This window comes from Hemiscyllium ocellatum, chromosome 8, assembly GCF_020745735.1.
Source record: "Hemiscyllium ocellatum isolate sHemOce1 chromosome 8, sHemOce1.pat.X.cur, whole genome shotgun sequence".
Lineage (NCBI taxonomy): Eukaryota > Metazoa > Chordata > Chondrichthyes > Orectolobiformes > Hemiscylliidae > Hemiscyllium > Hemiscyllium ocellatum.
Window position 1 is genome coordinate 114,457,401 of NC_083408.1, and position 19,394 is coordinate 114,476,794.

At 45.2% G+C, this 19,394-nt stretch overlaps 1 protein-coding gene across 5 annotated transcripts in view; it reads right to left on the reverse strand.

Annotated features, from left to right (window-relative positions):
- Nucleotides 1–1,716: 1,716 nt before the first annotated feature.
- Nucleotides 1,717–19,394, reverse strand: part of LOC132818436 (probable G-protein coupled receptor 132) — a 101,842-nt gene continuing 84,164 nt past the window's right edge. For all 5 annotated transcript variants that reach the window (XM_060829493.1, XM_060829490.1, XM_060829491.1 and 2 more), the window contains one exon: nucleotides 1,717–8,204. In XM_060829493.1, the coding sequence (XP_060685476.1) occupies nucleotides 7,124–8,155 (1,032 nt within the window). In that variant the 5' untranslated portion in view covers nucleotides 8,156–8,204 and the 3' untranslated portion in view covers nucleotides 1,717–7,123. The remainder of the gene's footprint in view (nucleotides 8,205–19,394) is intronic.

The following is a 19,394-nucleotide window of genomic DNA, read 5'->3' on the forward strand; positions in this document are numbered from 1 at the left end:
TCAGGCAGCATCTGAGGAGCAGGAAAATCAACGTTTCGGGCTGGAGTCCTTCATCAGGAATGAGCCTCGGATGCTGCCCGACCTGCTGTGCTTTTCCAGCAACGCACTCGCAACTCTGATCCCCAGCATCTGCAGACCTCACTGTCTCCAACCCTGTAGGAGTACTCCACCCCAGATTTCTGGGGGTGGCAGAAATAGAGGTTAAAAACCCCAGGCAGTTTGGGTGGGGTTAAACACTTGGAGCAGCCTCTCTGACCTCCTGAGTAATTGATACCAATCTAGGAGATCACGCTGGCTCTGAATTCTTTAGAGTACCTCTGTCCTCACTTGAAAAGAATTCAGTGAATCAGCATCTCCCCCACAAGCCTGCCTCAGGGGTTCTGTACTCTCAGGGTGAAAACATCAACTCCAGATATCGAACCTAGATCTGTCTTTAACTAAGCAAATCAGTGACCACCAACAGCCCCCCAACCCCTTAACCCTCTGTGCTCCTCATGAACCTAATTAATTGGAACAAACTAGCAACTGGATTACAATCAGTTCACGTTATTGTCTTGTTGACTTATAGTCAGACCACCTCGAGATCTATACATCTCAACTCAACAAGCCTGTTTCAATTACTGAGATAGTTTACATTGGTGACCAGTCCAGTTACAGGTTATAGTTGCATTATCATGAGACTATTAATGTAGAAACTCAGCTAATGTTCTGAGGACCTGGGTTTGAATCCCACCACGGGACATGGTGGAGTTTAAATTCAGTAAAAAAAATCTGGAATTAAGAATGTTCTGATGACCATAAAACCATTGCCAATTGTTGGAAAAATCCATGTGGTTCATTAATATCCTTTAGGGAGGAAAACCTGCCATCCTTACATGTGACTACACACCCACAGCAATGTGATTGACTCTAAAAAAGTAAGGATGGGTAATGAATGCTGACTAGTCAGTGGGACCCTCATCCTGTGAATGAATACAAATCAGTCCACTGTCCCTCCTCTGCACGCTTTTCAAAATTTCAAGGCACCCATCTGTTGAAGAAACCAAAACTGGGCTGACAAGTCTGTCTGAGGTCTAACCAAAATGCTGTAGAAAAACAACGCATGCCTGAACTGTGAACAACTATTCTGTAATTGCAAACCCAATTAAACCTTGCTAAGAAATGGAATGGAACTGCCTTGAGAGGTATGGATGGAGTCGAAAAAAGTGGTGCTGGAAAAGCACATCCGGTCAGGCGACATCCGAGGAGCAGGAGAGTCAACGGTTTGAACATAAGCTCTTCATCAGGAATCATTCATTGCTCAAAACATCGATTTTCCTGCCCCTCAGATGCTGCCTGACCTGCTGTGTTTTTCCAGCACCACACTTTTTGACTCTGATCTCCAGTATCTGCCGTCCTCACTTTCTCCCAAGGTATGGATGGAGCTGAATTCATGCTGATCACATTGAGGATGGAACTGGGAGAGATGCTGATGAAGGGTCTCCATGGAAACTCTATGCCGGATCCCAGGATTGGTCAGACCTGGTGGGTACTGCCAGCCCTGCCCAGTTTCATTTCAAGCTTGTGTTTTTTTTTTCTATAACCTCTCTTGAAAGCTCGATGCATCCTCCTGAAGAAATATTTGAAAGCAACATAGATCAAGATGGTGCCTGCCTAAGAAACAAAAAGTTCTAGATCGGAATCTGATACTCTCAGAAATCAGACACTAATAGCAGACAATATTTAATAACTTTATTTTTAAAAACACACAATTGAAAATGGTACAAGTTTCACATTAAGCATATTGATGCAGGATCTGTAGTCCCGATTATTGTGTGACTGAATGTGTTACATTCACCCAGATTTGATGTGAACTTACAATAGTTATGGAAATACATATGTGGTTTTGCTCAGGTTGGTGACCATTTTAACAGGAGGTATTAGTTTTGTTGATGCACAAAGTTTGGTAAATCCTGTGATGTGGCTTACTTTCTGATATTTAGAATACACCGGTACTTTTGATTAAGTTTCCCCACCCACTCTAACAGCTTTCTCACTCACTCCTTTCCTATCAATGTTGGGTCCCACCATGGTAACCAACAGCCTCTGAGAACTCACCTAAGTGAGCACTCGAGGGCTTTTTCTGGTACTGCCCTAATTGTCCCAGGGAGGTAGGGACCATCTTCTTGAACCAGCCCTTCACCTGGAGGAGCAGCCACAGCAGTGTTCAGGAGACCCAGGATTTGGACCCACTGCCCCACAGTAAAGGGACAGTGATATAAATCAGGGCAGTGTGAGCAGACGGATCTGAGCAGCCTTCCAAACATATGGACCCAGTGAAATTATATTTATTTATTTATTTATTAATTTTTGTGGGATGTGGGCGTCACTGGCTGGCCCCAGCATTTACTACCCATCCCTAGTTGGCCCTTGAGAAGGTGGGGGTGAGCTGCCTTTTGACCCGCTACAGTCCATGTGCTGTGGGTTGACCCACAATGCCCTTAGGGAGGGAATTCCAGGATTTTGATCCAACAACACTGAAGGAACGGCGATATATTTCCAAGTCAGGATGGTGAGTAGCTTGGAGGGGAACATGCAGGGGGTGATGTTCCGTATATCTGCTGCCCTTGTCCTTCTAGTGGATGTGGGTTTGGAAGGTGCTATCTGAAGAGCCTTAGTGAATTGCTGCAGTGTATCTTTTTTTAGATTAGATTAGATTACCTACAATGTGGAAACAGGCCCTTCGGCCCAACAAGTCCACACCGACCCGCCGAAGCGCAACCCACCCATACCCTTACATTTACCCCTTACCTAACACTACGGGCAATTTAGCATGGCTAATTCACCTGACCCGCACATCTTTTGGACTGTGGGAGGAAACCGGAGCACCCGGAGAAAACCCACGCAGACACGGGGAGAACGTGCAAACTCCACACAGTCAGTCACCTCAGGCAGGAATTGAACCCGGGTCTCAGGCGCTGTGAGGCAGCAGTGCTAACCACTTTGCCACCGTGCCGCCCACAATCTTGTAGATGGTACACACTGCTGCTACTGACATCGGTGGTGGAGGGAGTGGGTGTTTGTGGATGTGGGGCCAATCAAGCGGCTGCTTTGTCCTGGATGGTGTCAAACTTCTTGTGTTGTTGGAGCTGCCCCCATCCAGGGCAAGTGAGGAGTATTCCATCACACTCCTGACTTGTGCCTTGTAGATGGTGGACAGGCTTTGGGGAGTCAGGAGGTGAGTTATTTGCTGCAAGATTCCCAGCCTCTGACCTGCTCTGGTAACCACTGTGTTTATGTGGTGAGTCCAGTTGAGTTTCTGGTCATTGATAACTCCCAGGATATTGATAGCGGGGGACTTTAGTGATGGTTACACTGTTGAATGTCAAGGGGTGATGGTTAGATTGTGTCTTGTTGGTGATGACCATCACCTGGCATTTGTGTGGCACAAATTTTACTTGCCATTTGTCAGCCCAAGCCTGGGTATTGTCCATATCTTGTTGCATTTGGACACGGACTGCTTCAGTATCTGAGGAGTCGCGAATGGTGTTGAACATTGGGCAATCAGCAACGAACATCCCCATTTCTGACCTTATGTAGGAGAGAAGGTGATTGATGAAGCAGCTGGAGATGGTTGGGCCTAGGACACTATCCTGAAGAACTCCTGCAGAGTTATCCTGGAGCTGAGATGACTGACCTCCAAGAATCATAACCATCTTCCTATGTATCAGGAATGACTCTAACCTTAGAGTTTGCCCCATGGCCCCATGAATCTTGTGGCATCATGAGATTGTGGGGGTCTCAAATGTAATGGTTGTCATTTGGCCGTTAATCAGGAAGAGAGTCAATGGTTATAAGGAAAAGGCAGGAAAGTGGAGTTGGAAATTTATCACATCTCAATGAATGGTAGAGTATACTTGATGGGCTCAATAGCTTTCTTCTGCTCCTGTTTCTTATGGTCTTATTAATGAACCTAATTGACACTCCATCACCAGAGTCCAGGAATCCCATGACATCCCCTCTCGGTCTTCCCCTGAATCAAGTGCGATTCCAGCCTGAGGGAACGCTCCGGGGATTAACTGGGCTTGGCTAATGTGGTTCTTATTGTAATTGAGCCAGTCGTACCTGAAGGTGAGTGTTGGTGAGTTTTCAATATCAGCACTTGTTTGTAAGATCCAATCACGGTCAACAAGAGGCAAACCGCAGTCCCTGAGACATTATCTCTGAGAGGTTGACCTGAGTACCTGAGAAGATATTTATTAAAACCCATAATAAACGATATTTCATTGCATTGCTGAAATTATATAACACTATCTACAGTATGTGCTCTATCTGAATACACAGCAATAATCATTCTAGATAATACACTTCAGTTCAGACACTCCTCACCACACAGTATCTGATTGTGCGATTCAGTTCTTTCAGATGATCTTATCAATTTTTGTTTCCATTTTCTCATGGGGAAGGTGATGGTCCAGTGATTTTATTGCTAAACCTTTAATCCAGAGACCCAGGTAATGTTCTGGGGAGTAGGGTTCAAATTCCACTGTGGCAGATTCTGGAATCTGAATTTTGTAAAATCTGGAATTAAGAGTCTAATGATGACCATGAATCCATTGTCAATTGTCGGGAAAGCCCATCTGGTTCACTAATGTCCTTTGGGGAGGGAAATTGCCATCCTTAGCCGGTCTAGCCTACATGTGACTCCAAACCCACAGCAAGATGGGTAACGCTCACCTGCCATCTGGGCAATTAGGGATGGGCAATTAATGCTGCCTAGCCAGTGACACCCTTATCTTGTGAATGATTAAAAAATGTCCAGATGACATCAATATTGTCAGAACCGACAAAGGAAATAGTCAGTGCTCGTGCCAACAACTCTGAGGGTGAGATACCTAAGATTCTATCTCAGGACAGGGACAGCACAGGGTTAGATACAGAGTAAAGCTTCCTCTACACTGTCCCGTATCAAACACTCCCAGGCAGAGACAGCATGGGGTTAGATACAGAGTAAAGCCCCTCTACACTGTCCCGTATCAAACACTCCCAGGACAGGGACAGCACAAGGTTAGATACAGAGTAAAGCTCCCTCTACACTGTCCCCATCAAACACTCCCAGGACAGGGACAGCACGGGGTTAGATACAGAGTAAAGCTCTCTCTACACTGTCCCCATCAAACACTCCCAGGACAGGGACAGCACAAGGTTAGATACAGAGTAAAGCTCCCTCTACACTGTCCCCTATCAAACACTCCCAGGACAGAGACAGCACGGGGTTAGATACAGAGTAAAGCTCTCTCTACACTGTCCCCATCAAACACTCCCAGGACAGGGACAGCACAAGGTTAGATACAGAGTAAAGCTCCCTCTACACTGTCCCCTATCAAACACTCCCAGGCAGAGACAGCATGGGGTTAGAAGCAGCGTAAACTTCCTCTACACTGTCCCCATCAAGAGCTAAGAGATTGTTTGCCCCCTTGTTGGACAATAGAAGGCATGGGTCGCAGTCCCAGAGTTAGGGGTCATTGAGCACTGAGATGAAGAGCAATTTCTTTCCTTCGTTGTTGTGAATGTTTGGAAATCGGTTTTCCAAAGAGTCATAAAAAGTTGTTAGATTGAGGAAAGAGGACCTTTGGCCCATCATGCCATGCTGATCATCAACAGCCATCTATTCTAACCCCAGTTCCTAGCACTTGGTTTGTTACCTTGTCTGCTATGGTGTTGTATACACTTATCAAAGTACTTGTTAAATATCTTGAGGGCTCCTGAAAGTAGTGGTTGGCCCATCATTGAGTTTATTTAAGGCTGAGATAGATTCTTAATCTTTTATGGAATTCTGGTATAGCAGGCAGAATTTGGGTTGCATTGACAAAGCAAAAGAACAGTAGATGCTGGAAATCTGAAACAGAAACGGAAATGGCTGGAGGAACTCAGCAGGTCTAGCAGCATCTGTGGAGACAGAAAACAAAGTTTACATTTCAGACCGTGACACTTCTGCAGAACAGATTGTATGGAATGTCAGGGCGGGTTTGAGGAACTGAGTAAGAAGATCATGCTCATACCTCCTAAGATCTTACAGCCTGAGACCCCAGAGTGACGGTATTCAGGAGGGAATTTAGGAATGGTGTGTTCATTCAAAGGGTAGGATCTGTGAACTGTGTGCATTAAATTCAACTGGTGTTCACTCAATGGATAATGGTAAGTTTTAGATTTTTGCTGGCCAGCAGTGTTCAAAGACGTTGAGCTAACTCAGAGAGTTTAAATAAAGACAGCCATTGTCCCACTGAATGGCAGGCTTCGTGGCAGTTAAGAACCTTCTAGAACCTAGCTGTACCCAGTGAACGGAGCAAATCATCACCCAGTGTTCAATAATATTGCTGCACACGTCTTCCTGAAGGAAATGGCCAATCTGCACAGAATTCTGGACACTGGCCATTGTAAGCAACTGGGAATTGATCCAGACTATCCAAAGGTACAATTCTTGACATTGACTTTGCCCTTTGACTAGACTCTCAGGCAGGCTGTATTGCCTGACTATTACTGGTATTAAGGAGTGAACAGATGGACATTAATCAAAGTGATGTTGGAGTGGTTGGAGTCAGGCTGACTGACCCACATCACTATTGCTCATTGTCCCAGGGGGTGAAGGAAGCACAAGATTTGCTGACAGGACACATGGTCTGCTCTGACCGATTTTGGAGTCGCACCGTCCCCTGTCAATTATCACTCCCAACGATTCCCTGTTCGATAATCCCGCAGTAACAGATGATCCACTGGAAACACAGGCTATGTCCCAGTACACTGTCCACATCACTTGGAGTGGTCTCAAAACGGCCTTCAGGTGAGACTGGGAGCAAGTGTCACCCCAATCTCCTTCCCCGTGTGGGCATTGGTCCTGGGTTGAGGTAGTAAGACAAGGGGCTCCAGCACATGAGCAGTGCTGAGAGGGAATTGCTGGGGCACTTCCAGGCAGCATGGAACACACAGAAGACTCCACTGTTTTGTGTGCAATTTGCACACCATTCCTAGCTGCCCACTAACGTGAGCCTGTCGAAGCTGACTCTGCAATCCAGTCGCGTTTAATCGAGAACAAGATGGTGTTAAATGTCGGTTTGCGAAGGTATGTTCTTAGTTCAATCTCGGGTCAGTTTTCACTGGTAATATGTTCCATTCTGTACACAGATGTCCCTGAGGTCTGTCCGTTCCTCAGAATGTAACTGTCTGTCCTGTTGCTCCGGCGACTGGAGCGGTTCCTGATGGACTGGACCTCTCTGCAGAACTCCTGCCTGACACTCTCACAGGAGAACATGTAGAGAATCGGGTTGATGGCACTGTTAATGGTGCACAGACAGAGGAAGAGGGTAGAGGCATTGTAGATCTTCTCCTCAAACCAGCAGCTGTCCTTATACAAGGAGAAGGCGATGGCTCTGCTGAGGAGGACGAGGTGGTACGGCGCAAAGCAACCAAGGAAGATCAATATGATGGCGATGGCCAGGTACTTCACCTTGGTCTTTTCACGGATGTTGAGGCACGGGCTGGCCTGGATCCTTCGGAAGATCAGCAAGTTGGTGAGAGCCAGGATGAACAAGGGGATGCAGAAGCCCACGCTAAAACGGGCATAGTTGAACTTCGCCACGAGTGGGGGCATGGGGATAGTCTCGAAGCAGGAGTCGTTCTTCTCCTTGGCGCTCTTCACATTGGACAGGAAGAAGACCGGCAGGTGGACCATCATCACGAGGAGCCAGACGCCCATGCACACCATCACCGCTGTCCTTCGTCGACGTCGCCACTGGGCCTCGATGGGGTAGAGGACGACCAAGCAGCGGTCAGTGGAAATGCAGCACAGCAGGAGGATGCTGATGTACAAGTTGTTGAAGAAGATGAAGCCAGTCAGCTGACAGGCTGTGTCGCTCTGTGTCCACTTATTGTGGTTCTTGACGTACAGGATCCACTGGGGAATGGTGCCCATGTAGAGCAGGTCAGACAGCGAGAGGGTGAACAGGTACACAGACAGGACGTTCTTCCTGCAGATCTTCACAAAGGACAGGCACAAGGTCACAAAGTTGGCAGGGGCCCCGACGATAAGAACCAGGCTGTAGACAGTGACCAGTGGCACTGTGCCCTGGTCGTAGCTGATGTTACAGGTTAGCATCTCACCTTGACTGCTGTTCATCATTGCAAAGGGAATCCTGGGAGCATCCTAGCTACAGACTCCCAGGAACACACTGAAAGAAAAGGAAAACCATTACTGTAACAACCCAACATGAAATCACATTTCAACTTCCCCTTTGCCTGTGGCATTTCCCCCCCTCCCCCACCCCATAAACATCAGCACTGAGACTGTTACAGAGGGCAGGAAGAAAGATGGTGTTAGCGTCAATTCCTGCAGCTGGAGAAATCTCCCATACAGTCTCATAAAGGCCCAGAGCAGGATCCCAGAAAGTGATAGCCTAGTGGTATCATCACAGAACTGCTAATCCAGATAATGCTCTGAGGACCTGGAATTGAGTCAAGTGATGACCATGAATTCATTGTCGATTGTTGGAAAATGGCATCTAGGTCAGTAATGCCCTTTAGGGAAGAAATCTGCCATCCTTATCTGGTCTGACCTACATGTGACTCCAGACCCACAGCAGTGTAGTTGACTCTTGGATGCTCTCTGGGTAGGCAGTAAGAACAAAAGCAATGCAGCTTAGGAACAGGCCCTTCGACCCTCCAAGCCTGCACTGACACAACGGTCTTCCCTTACAGGATCCGTATCCCTCTGTCCCCCTCCTGTTCATGTATCCGACCAGGTGCTTCTTGATTGCTGTTATTGTGTCTGCTTCCACCACCTCCTCAGGCAGCACATTCCAGGCACTCCCCACCCTTTGTGTGAAAAAGTTGCCTTGCACATCTCTTTTAAACTTTCCCCCTTAAACCTTGAACCCTAGTAACTGACCTTCCACCCTAGAAAAAAGACTCCCCATTCAATCCACACCATTCTATCCGCACCATTCGCAATCTTTTAAGCTTCTATCTTTTAAACCTCAACCTCCTGCGTTCCAGTGAAAACAAGCCCAGTTTATCCACCTTACTTCATCGCTAAAATCCCCCAGACCAGACAACATCCTGGTAAACCTTCTCTGTACCCTCTCCAAAACATCCACATCCTTCTGGTAGTGTGGTGACCAGAACTGGATGCAGTATTCCAAGTGTGACCTGACTAAAGTTCTATAAAGCTGCAGAATGACTTGTCTATCCTTATACTCAATGCCCCTTCCAATGAAGGCAAGCATGCCCTAGGCCTTTTTTACTCCATTATCTCCCGGCACTGCCACCTTCAGTGATCTGAGGACCCGCACACCCAGATCCCTCTGCACATCAATGCGCTTAAGGGTTCTGCCATTCACTGAATAATTTCCACCTGGACTTGACCTTCCTAAATGCATCCCCTCACATTGGCCTAACCAGCAACACCAACATCCCATGAATGAATAATTAAAAAAAAAGAGTAGATATCATTCTCAAATTGAGGGACAGTCAAACTGAACTTACCTGTGCTCTGCCTAGGACTTTAGGATCTTCCTAAAGTGTGGTTACTATGAGAGTTCATATTATTTATTAGGATGAAGAGAATTCTGAGCAATTGTGGCTCATAGAATGGAAGGATATGCAACAATAAGGAAGTGAGATGGTCTGAGTAAGAGTCAGAGAGTCAGGGTGAATGGCGAAAGTGAATACTGCAAATGCTGGAGATCAGAGTCTAGATTAGAGTGATTTGGACACTGTCTCTCACAGACACTCACAATCGCCCCACCCTAGACACACACGCGCACACACACACACACACACACACACACACACACACACACACACACACACACACACACACACACACACTCCCATTCTCACACATGCACCCCTTCATAGACCTAAGACACTCTACACTCACATACACACACATATACACTTTCTCTCACACTCACAACCCCCCAACCCAGACACACAAACACACAGACCCACATGCACACACACACACATATATATACACACACACACGTTTGTGGGGTGAATTTCTACTTGCAGAGTTACATTGTACTTTGCTCAAAAACTGCATGCATTCATGTAAAATTCTGTTATCTCACTTTTTAGATTAGAATCAGTCTAAACATTATGGCACAGACAGAGAACACGGGGGCTAACACCTTCAACATATTGTCTAGCTATCACCAATTGTTACAGTTAACCTGAGAATGCAACTTTTTAGAAAAAGTTTTGTGATTTACACATGGTATTCGAACAGATAAAAGACTCAACAGACAATCAAGGTATTTTTCAATGTATAATTTCCATTACATCACACTGCAAACTTTTGCTATAAATTCTGTGCCTTACAATTGTGTCCTCCACAACCACCTGATGAAGGAGTGTCACTCCGAAAGCTAGTGCTTCCAATGAAACCTGTTGGACTATAACCTGATGTTGTGTGATTTTTAACGAGATTAGAATGGTGCTGGAAAAGCACAGCAGGTCAGGCAGCATCTGAAGAGCAGGAAAATCAACGTTTCGGGCAAAAGCCCTTCTTCCAGAATGATGAATGGCTGCTTTTAGCTGGGAGGAGGTTTATCATGAGGTTCCAGAGGGATTAGCCTTCAAGCCCATGCTCTGCTTGATAAATATCCTTCACCTAGACCTCACTGCACACCGTACAATTTCAAAATCTGCAGCTGATACAAAACATGGTGGTAACTGTGAGGGGAATCATACTGAGCATCATTCCTGAGGAAGGGTCACTCAACCTGAAACGTTAACACTGATCTCTCTCTCTCCACAGATGCTGCCAGACCTGCTGAGCTTTACCAGCAACTTTTGGTTTTGTTTCTGAATTACAGCATCCACAGTTCTTTCGGTTTCCAAAGATTATAGATTGTTATGGGTGGCCCAGTGGCAGACACAGTTGAATTCAGAACAGTGGGAAATGATCGACTTTGATAGGAACGATGGGCAAGACAGAATAAAATAGAGGGTACAATTCTAAAAGGAATGCAGGAACAGAGGGGCTGGGAGAGAGACTGAGAGCAAGAGGCATTGAACCCAGCAATAAGGAGGGCATGTCAAACTTGAATAATGACCTCATCTGGAGAATTGTGTTCAACTCTGGCTGTCAGACTTTAGCATGGAGAAGATTTAAGGGAGGGTACAGAAAATATTCATGATTCCACAGATAAGGAACGTCAGTTATTTTGAGAGATTAGAGAAATAAGAACTGTTATTGCTGTTGAAGAGAAATCTCTCTCAACAATTGCAGAAACCACAGAGGTTAGTATTCAGTAAGAAGAGGAAGAGGACACATTTTGAAGCTGGGTGTGACACACAACGTTAAATGTGCAAATTTCCATTTTATGTGACCCACTTTAAGTAAAATTTGTTTCCACTACTCCCCCAAGCTGGCTATGTTTGATTTCTTGAGAACACAAGGATATGAGAAATACGAGCAGGAGTAGGCCATTCAGCCCCTCAAGCCTGGCCCTGCCGTTGTACAAAATCATGGCTGATCTAGCCCAAGCCCCTACTGTCCCAGGTGCTTGTAGCTCTCAGTCTCAATTTCAAAAATCTAACTACCTCCCCTTTAAATGTTTTCCATGATCTAACCTCCATGACTCTCTGGGCTAGAGAGTTCCAGACCATCATTACCCTTTGAGAGAAGAAATTCCTTCGCATTTCAGTTCTAAACAAGTCAACCCCTTCATCCCAGGAATCAGTCAAGTGAATCTCTTCTGAGCAAACTCCAATGCCAGTCTACTCTTTCTTAAAATACAGGGATCAGAACCAAAAAAACCACACAATATAACAGCAGAATGAGGCCACTCAGCCCATCAAGTCTGCTCCACCATTCGATCATGTGCTCCAACTGGTACAATCCTCCAGGTGTGGCCCTATTCATCCCTGTACAATTTGTAACAAGACATTCCTACTTTTAAACTCTAACTCCTGAGCAATAAAGGCCAAAACCCTATCTACCATATTATTTAGTTGCTGCACCTAATACCAACTTTGTCTTTCATGCACAAGAACACCCAGATCCCTCTGCTTTGTATTTTTGTGGAGTCTTTCTCCATTGCCTTTTGACTTTTCCTCCTAAAGTACATGACCACACATTTACCTACAATGAACTTCATCTGCCATGTTTTTCTCTTCACTCAACCTATCAATACCCCTTCGCAGATTCCTTAAGCCCTCACCGCAACATGCCCTCCCAACTATTTTTGTACAAACAGCAAACTTGGATACTTTACACTCAGGCCCCTCCCCCACATCATTGATATAGAGATCAAATAATTAGACTGGTCCTTGTGGCACTCCATCAGTAATATCTTTGCAACCTGAAAAAGACCCGTTAACCCCAACTCTGTCATCTGTGTGTTAACCAATCCTCAGTCCATGCTAATACATTACCCCCCAGTGACATGAGCTCTTGTCTTGTAGCACATTATTGAATGCCTTCTGGAAATCCAAATACACTCCATGTACTTCACAACTCTGCTTGGTACATCCTCAAAGAATCCTAGCAAATTTGTCAAACATATTTTCCCTTTTGCCAAGCCATGTTGATTCTGTTTGGTTGTGTTAAGCTTTCTCTGAAATGTCCTTCCCTTACCTCCTTAACAATGGACTCCAGCATTTTCCCCATAGTTATTAGGCCAACCAGCTCATAGACTTCTACTTTCAGCCTTCCTCCCTTTTTGAATCGGGACATCCCATTAATGATCTTCCAATCTGGTAGAACTTTTCTGGAATAAGTGAGTTCTGAGATATTTCACTCAACGCCTCCACCATTTTAACAGCTTCTCCCTTTAAAACTCTTGGATGGAGACCATCGGCTTCTGGTAACCGTCTTCAGTCCCATTAGTTTGTCAAACATTTTTTCTCTCATGATAGAGAGTGTTATTCCACCCAAAATCACCTCACCAGTCTCATATCTTTGAGATGTTCATGTTTCTTCTGTCGTGTGGACTGGTGCAGATTAGATTATCCGACATTTCCCTACTCCCCGTTATCAATCCCCCAGTCACATCCTCGAAGGTTCGCTCACTCTCCTGAGTGACTTTTCGCATATCTGTAAGGGCTTTTACTGCTGGTGTTTAGATTTCATGCCAGTTTTGTAAACAATTTTATGAGCTTTTGAGTCACCTGTTGCTGGTTTCTAAACAAAATCTAATCCTCTTAAGTTTTCAACATTTTGTATGTCTTACTTTTTGATTGGATACTCTCCCTGTTTGCCTGTTACCCACAGACTGTTCATCCCTCATATCAACTCTATCTTTTTGGCAGGAATAATATTCTGTTGAGCGGTTAGGACACTATTGGAATATTGCGTGCAATTCTGGTCTCCTTCCTATCAGAAAGATGTTGTGAAACTTGAAAGGGTTCAAAAAGATTTACAAGGATGTTGCCAGGGTTGGAAGGTTTGAGCTACAGGGAGAGGCTGAACAGGCTGGGGCTGTTTTCCCTGGAGCATCGGAGACTGAGGGGTGACCTTATAGAGGCTTATAAAATCATGAGAGACATGGATAGCGTAAAAGGCAAAGTCTTTTCCCTGGGGTCCAGAACTAGAGGACATAGGTTTAGGATAAGAGGGGAAAGATATAAAAGAGACCTATGGTGCAACTTTTTCACACAGAGGGTGGTACGTGTATGGAATGAGCTGCCAGAGGAAGTTGTGGAGGCTGATACAATTACATAATTTAAGAGGCATTTGGATGGGTATATGAATAGGAAGGGTTTGGAGGGATTTGGGCTGGGTGCTGGCAGGTGGGACTAGATTGGGTTGGGATATCTGGTCAGCACGGACAAGTGGGACTGAAGGGTCTTTTTCCATGCTGTACACCTCTATGACTCTATTAGTGTTATAAAGTATCTGCCACTGCTCATCTACTGACCTCCCCCTTTAGTTTATTTCCTCAGCTTGCTTTGGACAACTCCTTCTTCAGATCTCAGTAACTGTCTTCATTTAAGGTGACCACATTGATTCACTCTCCCACAAACTGAATTTGAAATTTTATCATGTTGTGATTGCTACTCCCAGAAGATCCTTAACTATGAGATCTCTAATTCATTACGCGCTATATTGAATCTAAAATAACTTCTACCAGGTAGGTTGTGCAAAATACTACTTTAAGAAACAACCTCTGATGCACTCTGCAAATTCATCTTCATGTTAATGTTGCCCATTTGATTTATCCAGTCAATATCACTCATGGCAATTGTGATGCCTTTCTTACATACCTCAATTATTTCGTGATTTTTATTTTGTCCTCAACCCTCTAGGGGCTCAGAAACGATTCCTCCATCGAGTTCTTTCTCTTAGTAATTCTCATTTCTGACCAAATCGATTCCACATCAAAACCTATTGCATGTAAAACCACTACTAATGTACCTACTCACTGCCACAACAGTACTTCCCTTTATTTAACAAATAAAGACTTCACCCTCTTTCACTTTTGATGTATTTTTCCAGAATGTCTAATATTGTGTCCTCACTTTGGATCACCCTTCAGCTAGATCTCTGGATTGCTATTTAGCAATCAAGTCATATTCTTTTATTTCTATTTGTGCCGTGAAATTATTTACCTTGTTACAAATGTTCAGATAAAGAGCATTTAAGCTTTGAACTTCTACCATTATTTCTTATTCTGGTTCTATTTTCTGTGGGTCCTTCCTGACACACTTTAATTATCTTTCATCTCTTCATCAGCCTGTCCCTTTACTGTCTCATTTCTTGCTGATTTTTTTAAACTTCTCTTTAATTGAATCCTCCTCGGCTCTAATTAGTTTAAAGTTAGGAGTCACACAACACCTGATGAAGGAGCAATGCTCTGAAAGCTTGTGATTTCAAAATACACCTGTTGGACTATAACTTGGTGTCGTGTGGCATCTGACTTTGTCCATACCCAGTTCAACCCCGGCACCTCCACACCCTGCCTAATTAATTTAAGGCTCTATCTCCAACTGAATTCACCAGGAGACCATCCACCATGGTTCAAATGAAGCCTGTCCCAGTGGAATAGCTCTCTCTTTCCCCAGCACTGGTGCTGGTGAATCTGAACCCACTTCGCACACCAATCTTTCAGCCACACATTTAACTCTTTAAAAAAAAACAAAGAACTGTGGGTGCTGGAAATCAGAAACAAAAACAGAAATTACTGGAAAAACTCAGCAGGTCTGGCAGTACCTGTGGAGAGAGAAATAGAGTTAATGTTTCAGGTCCAATGACCCTTTTTGAGAGTGGTTCTACCTCTGAGGGTAGCTCCAAGCTGCTTGCAATCTCTGAGTGGAACCTCTTTGCTAATCCTATTTGTACCATTGGTACCTATGTGGATCACCACAGCTGGATCCTGCCCCTCTCAGGTTGCTCCCCAGCTCAGAAGGAGATGACCCGAACCTTGCGATCAGGTTGACAACATTGACTTTGGGACTCTCTAACCTTGCTTCAGAGGACAGTTATCTCTTCCCCTAACTATGCCATTCCCTGCTACCACTGAATGGTTCTGGGGGAGCATTCTCTGACCTATGGCAGACAGACTGGAGGTTTGGAGACAAGGAAGATGTAAAATATTCTCAGAGGTCAGAGGTGTTAGCCCCTCAGAGCAGAGGGGAACCTCTATGTGGCCTCTCTGTCTTCCAGACCATGGGCCTATCCAGCTCTGAGATGCCTCCAGCCTTGATGTGGAGGAACAGCCTCAATCACCTTTCCTGTCTCTGTTACAGACAGCCCGGTGATGACGCTCAATCGACCTCGGTTCACTAATCATAATCCCAGCAAGGCACTGGGAATGCATCCCAACAGCAAAAATGTATCAGGAAGCTATCCCAATACAGCTACCACCCCTTTACCAGCTCTTCCCCCACCCCGTCCCACCGCCTTATGGTGAGGGTGAATTCCCCAGCACAGGCTAAACAAACCCCTTCACACAATTCAGCCAGAAAGCAGCTGGACAATAAGAGAGGGATGACTACTTTGGCCTCCCCATTGGATAATGTCAGAGCTGCTGCATCATTGCAGTTTACTCACCATTAACCCACCCTTCCCCTACCCCCCAGCTGATCCGAAACCCACTTCATCCCACGCTTTAAAACTCAACCCCAGCTCAACCCAGCAATGATCCATTAGAAATGTAATTACATGGGAAGAGTTGTACAAAATTTGGATAAATGTCTTCACCCAGAGAGTGGTGACCCTGTGGAATCCTCTGCCACAGAAAACAGTTGAGGCCAAAACATTGAATGTTTCCACAAAAGAGTTAAAAACAGTTATAGAGTCAGACCCTTATAGAGACGGAAACAGACCCTTCGGTCCAACTCATCCTCTTGAAGCTAAAGAGATCAAAGGATATGGGGACAAGGTGGGACCAGGGGCCTGAGTTGGCTGATCAGCCATGATCATACTGAATGGTGCAGCAGGCTTGAAGGGACGAATGGCCTGCTCCTGCTCCTATTTTTTACGTTCCTACACAATCCTTTTAGTTTTATCTCTCGGCCTAACTTTTGCCTTTTCTAAATTCCGGATGGGACTAGATTGGGTTGGGATATCTGGTCGGCATGGACAGGTTGGACCAAAGGGTCTGTTTCCGTGCTGTACATCTCTGTGACTCTATGACTCTAAATGAGTGTGTGTGAGAGGGAACCTTGACTTCATGGGACGAGGGTGTAGCATTGTGTGTATTCTGAATGGCTACCTGGCCACCTTGTTGTACCTGACAGGCCCTGTACCTTACAAGATGGACAGAGTCCTTAGCACCAAACAGAACTACAGAACGCTACACAGCAGAGAGATCTGGAAGTCTTTGCCTATGAATAAAGAAAAAACTAGCATCCAAGTTCAGCAGGTGATGGGGAAGGCAACTAGAATGTTGGCCTTTATTTCAAAGAGAATGGAGTATTAAAGTAGAGCGGTCTTGCTAAAGCTGTACAAAGCACTCGCTAGACTACAGCTAGCATATTGAGAACTTTCGTCTCCTAATTGAAGGAAAGATTTAATGCCACTGAAGGCCATCCAGAGGGTGATCCCAGGCAGGAAGGGATTGCACGTGGAGATGTTGAGGAGGTTGGGGCCTGTGCTCACTGGAGATTAGAAGAATGAGAGGTGACTTCATTGAAACAGACAAGTTTCTTCAGAGCCTTGACAGTGGAGATGTGGAGAGGATGCATCCCCTTGTGGGGGAGTCTGGGACCAGAGGGGCATCATCTCAGAATAAGGGGTTGACGTTTGAGACAGAGATGAGCTGAAATTTCTTCTGTCAGACAGTAGTGAACCTGTGAAAGTCTTTACTGGTCAGGGCTGTCATGGCTGTGTCATTATGTATGTTCAAGGCTAAGACAGACAGATGTTTAATTGGGAAGGAATTAAGGGTTATGGGGAAAAGGCAGGAGGATTATCGGATCAGCCATGACCTCATTGAATGATGGAGCAGACTCAACGGGCTGAATGGTCTACGTCTGCCCTTAGTCTTCTGGTCTTATACTGATATAGTCAACCCCTCGGCAATAGGTGGGTATTTTGAGACCTCAGACCTCACACCCGCACCATCTCATCTGCAGTGAAAACAGGAAGGAGAGAGAGAGAGATGGAGAGATTAGATTCAACAGAACCAACATCTTCTTGGAGCCGGCTGAGATAAGATCTGATTAAAGTTTTCAAAATCATGAGAGGTCAAGACAGAGTAAAAAGGGATTATATGTTCCTGCTCATGGAATGATTGAGAACGAGTCAAAGTAATTAGTAAAAGAAGTAAAAGTGACCAGATCACTATCGTTTCCAAGCAGTGAGTGTGAGGATTTAGACTGTGCTGTCTGAAGGTCTGGTGGAGTCTTTCAAAAGGGAACGTGATGGTTGTTTGAAGGGGAGGAGTGTGTGAATGGGAGGCAGCAGAAAGCTGTAAGTGAGATGCTGCACAGACACGCTTATGCCCGAAATGTCGATTCTCCTGCTCCTTGGATGCTGCCTGACCTGCTGCGCTTTTCCAGCAACACATCTTTCATGCTGCACAGACACTATAGCCCAAGTGACCTCATTCTGCACTGTGACCATTCTGTGATATTAGGTCAAATTAAAGCAAAAATGGTCGACCAAGAATAAAGCAAGATTGCTAAAGTCTGGGAAGTCAAGGGTAAGCAGAAGTAACTTGCATGAGTTGCATCATTACTATGGAAACATATGCTTTAATCTGCATTACTGCAACCTCTGGTTCCCAGGCTATATCCTCACAGTTTTGAGGGCTCCCCACTGTCCAGTTCTATCCTATCCTGCCCACCTCTCACACCAATGAGCTTCCTTGTAAATCCCGAACCCACTCACTTCCTGATGATTTCACTCCCTGTTCATTATTCCATTCCACCCAAACTCCTCCACACTAACTGGGCCACCGCCATAGTCCCATCTGATTTCCTGGAGCTCTTTCACCTTCAATCACTCCTCAACATTTGCCTTTTGATTCTTGTGTTCAAAACACTCTGCAGCCTCTCTCCCTCCGACCTCTGAATCACTTCAGCTCCAAGTTGCACTTAGTGTGTTCCAGAATACTGGGGATAGAAACTCTCTGTTAAATGGTGACAGAATTCTTTAATAACAGAACACCAACTTGCATATATTTGTACCGTTGTGAGTAGACTTTATTATGTATGTTCTTTTCCACCACCAGGAAAACATCTTTGTGGCCAACTGTATATTAACAAGCAAATTCTGTTGAGGGCAATGCTGACATCAAAAAAGTGAGGAGGGTAGGGAGAGAGGGGATGAAATCAAAATGGAGTTGGAAGGGGAAACAAAGCACTGTATCTCCTCTGCTGGGCTACCTTCTCTAAAGGCTTCGAGAGCACTGATGGACACTGCATGCCCCCTTCTCCAGTGACACCTGGGCTCATACATAACCACAGAAGAGAGGCAGAGAGTCAGTAGAGATGACCCCGCCACAGCCTGCAACCTGGACCTGTTTATAGCCAATCAACCTGCACTTATATATATCACCTTTAATGAAATACCACAAGGTGCTTCACAGGAACGTAATGAGATGAGAGTGCAGGACCAGAAGCTCAGTCAAAGCTATAGGTCTAAAGGAGCATCATACAGGAGGAGGGAATGGAGAGACGCACAGAAGGAATCCCAGAATCCGGACTTCCAAGTAATTGAATGCGCCAGAATAATTTCTTAGAGCATCATATTCTGGAGCTGACCAGAGAGCTGGTACAGACTTAGCATTATCAACACAATCAGAATAACTGATGAACTCTTAATGAGGGGACACCTAGGTAACAGTGACCCTAAAATGATTGTTTTGGACATTCAAGTTGAGGGAGAGAAGGGTCTAACATTAGCATTTTAAACTTAAATAAGGGCAGCTACATGGGCATGAAAGCAGAGTGAACTGGCAGACTAG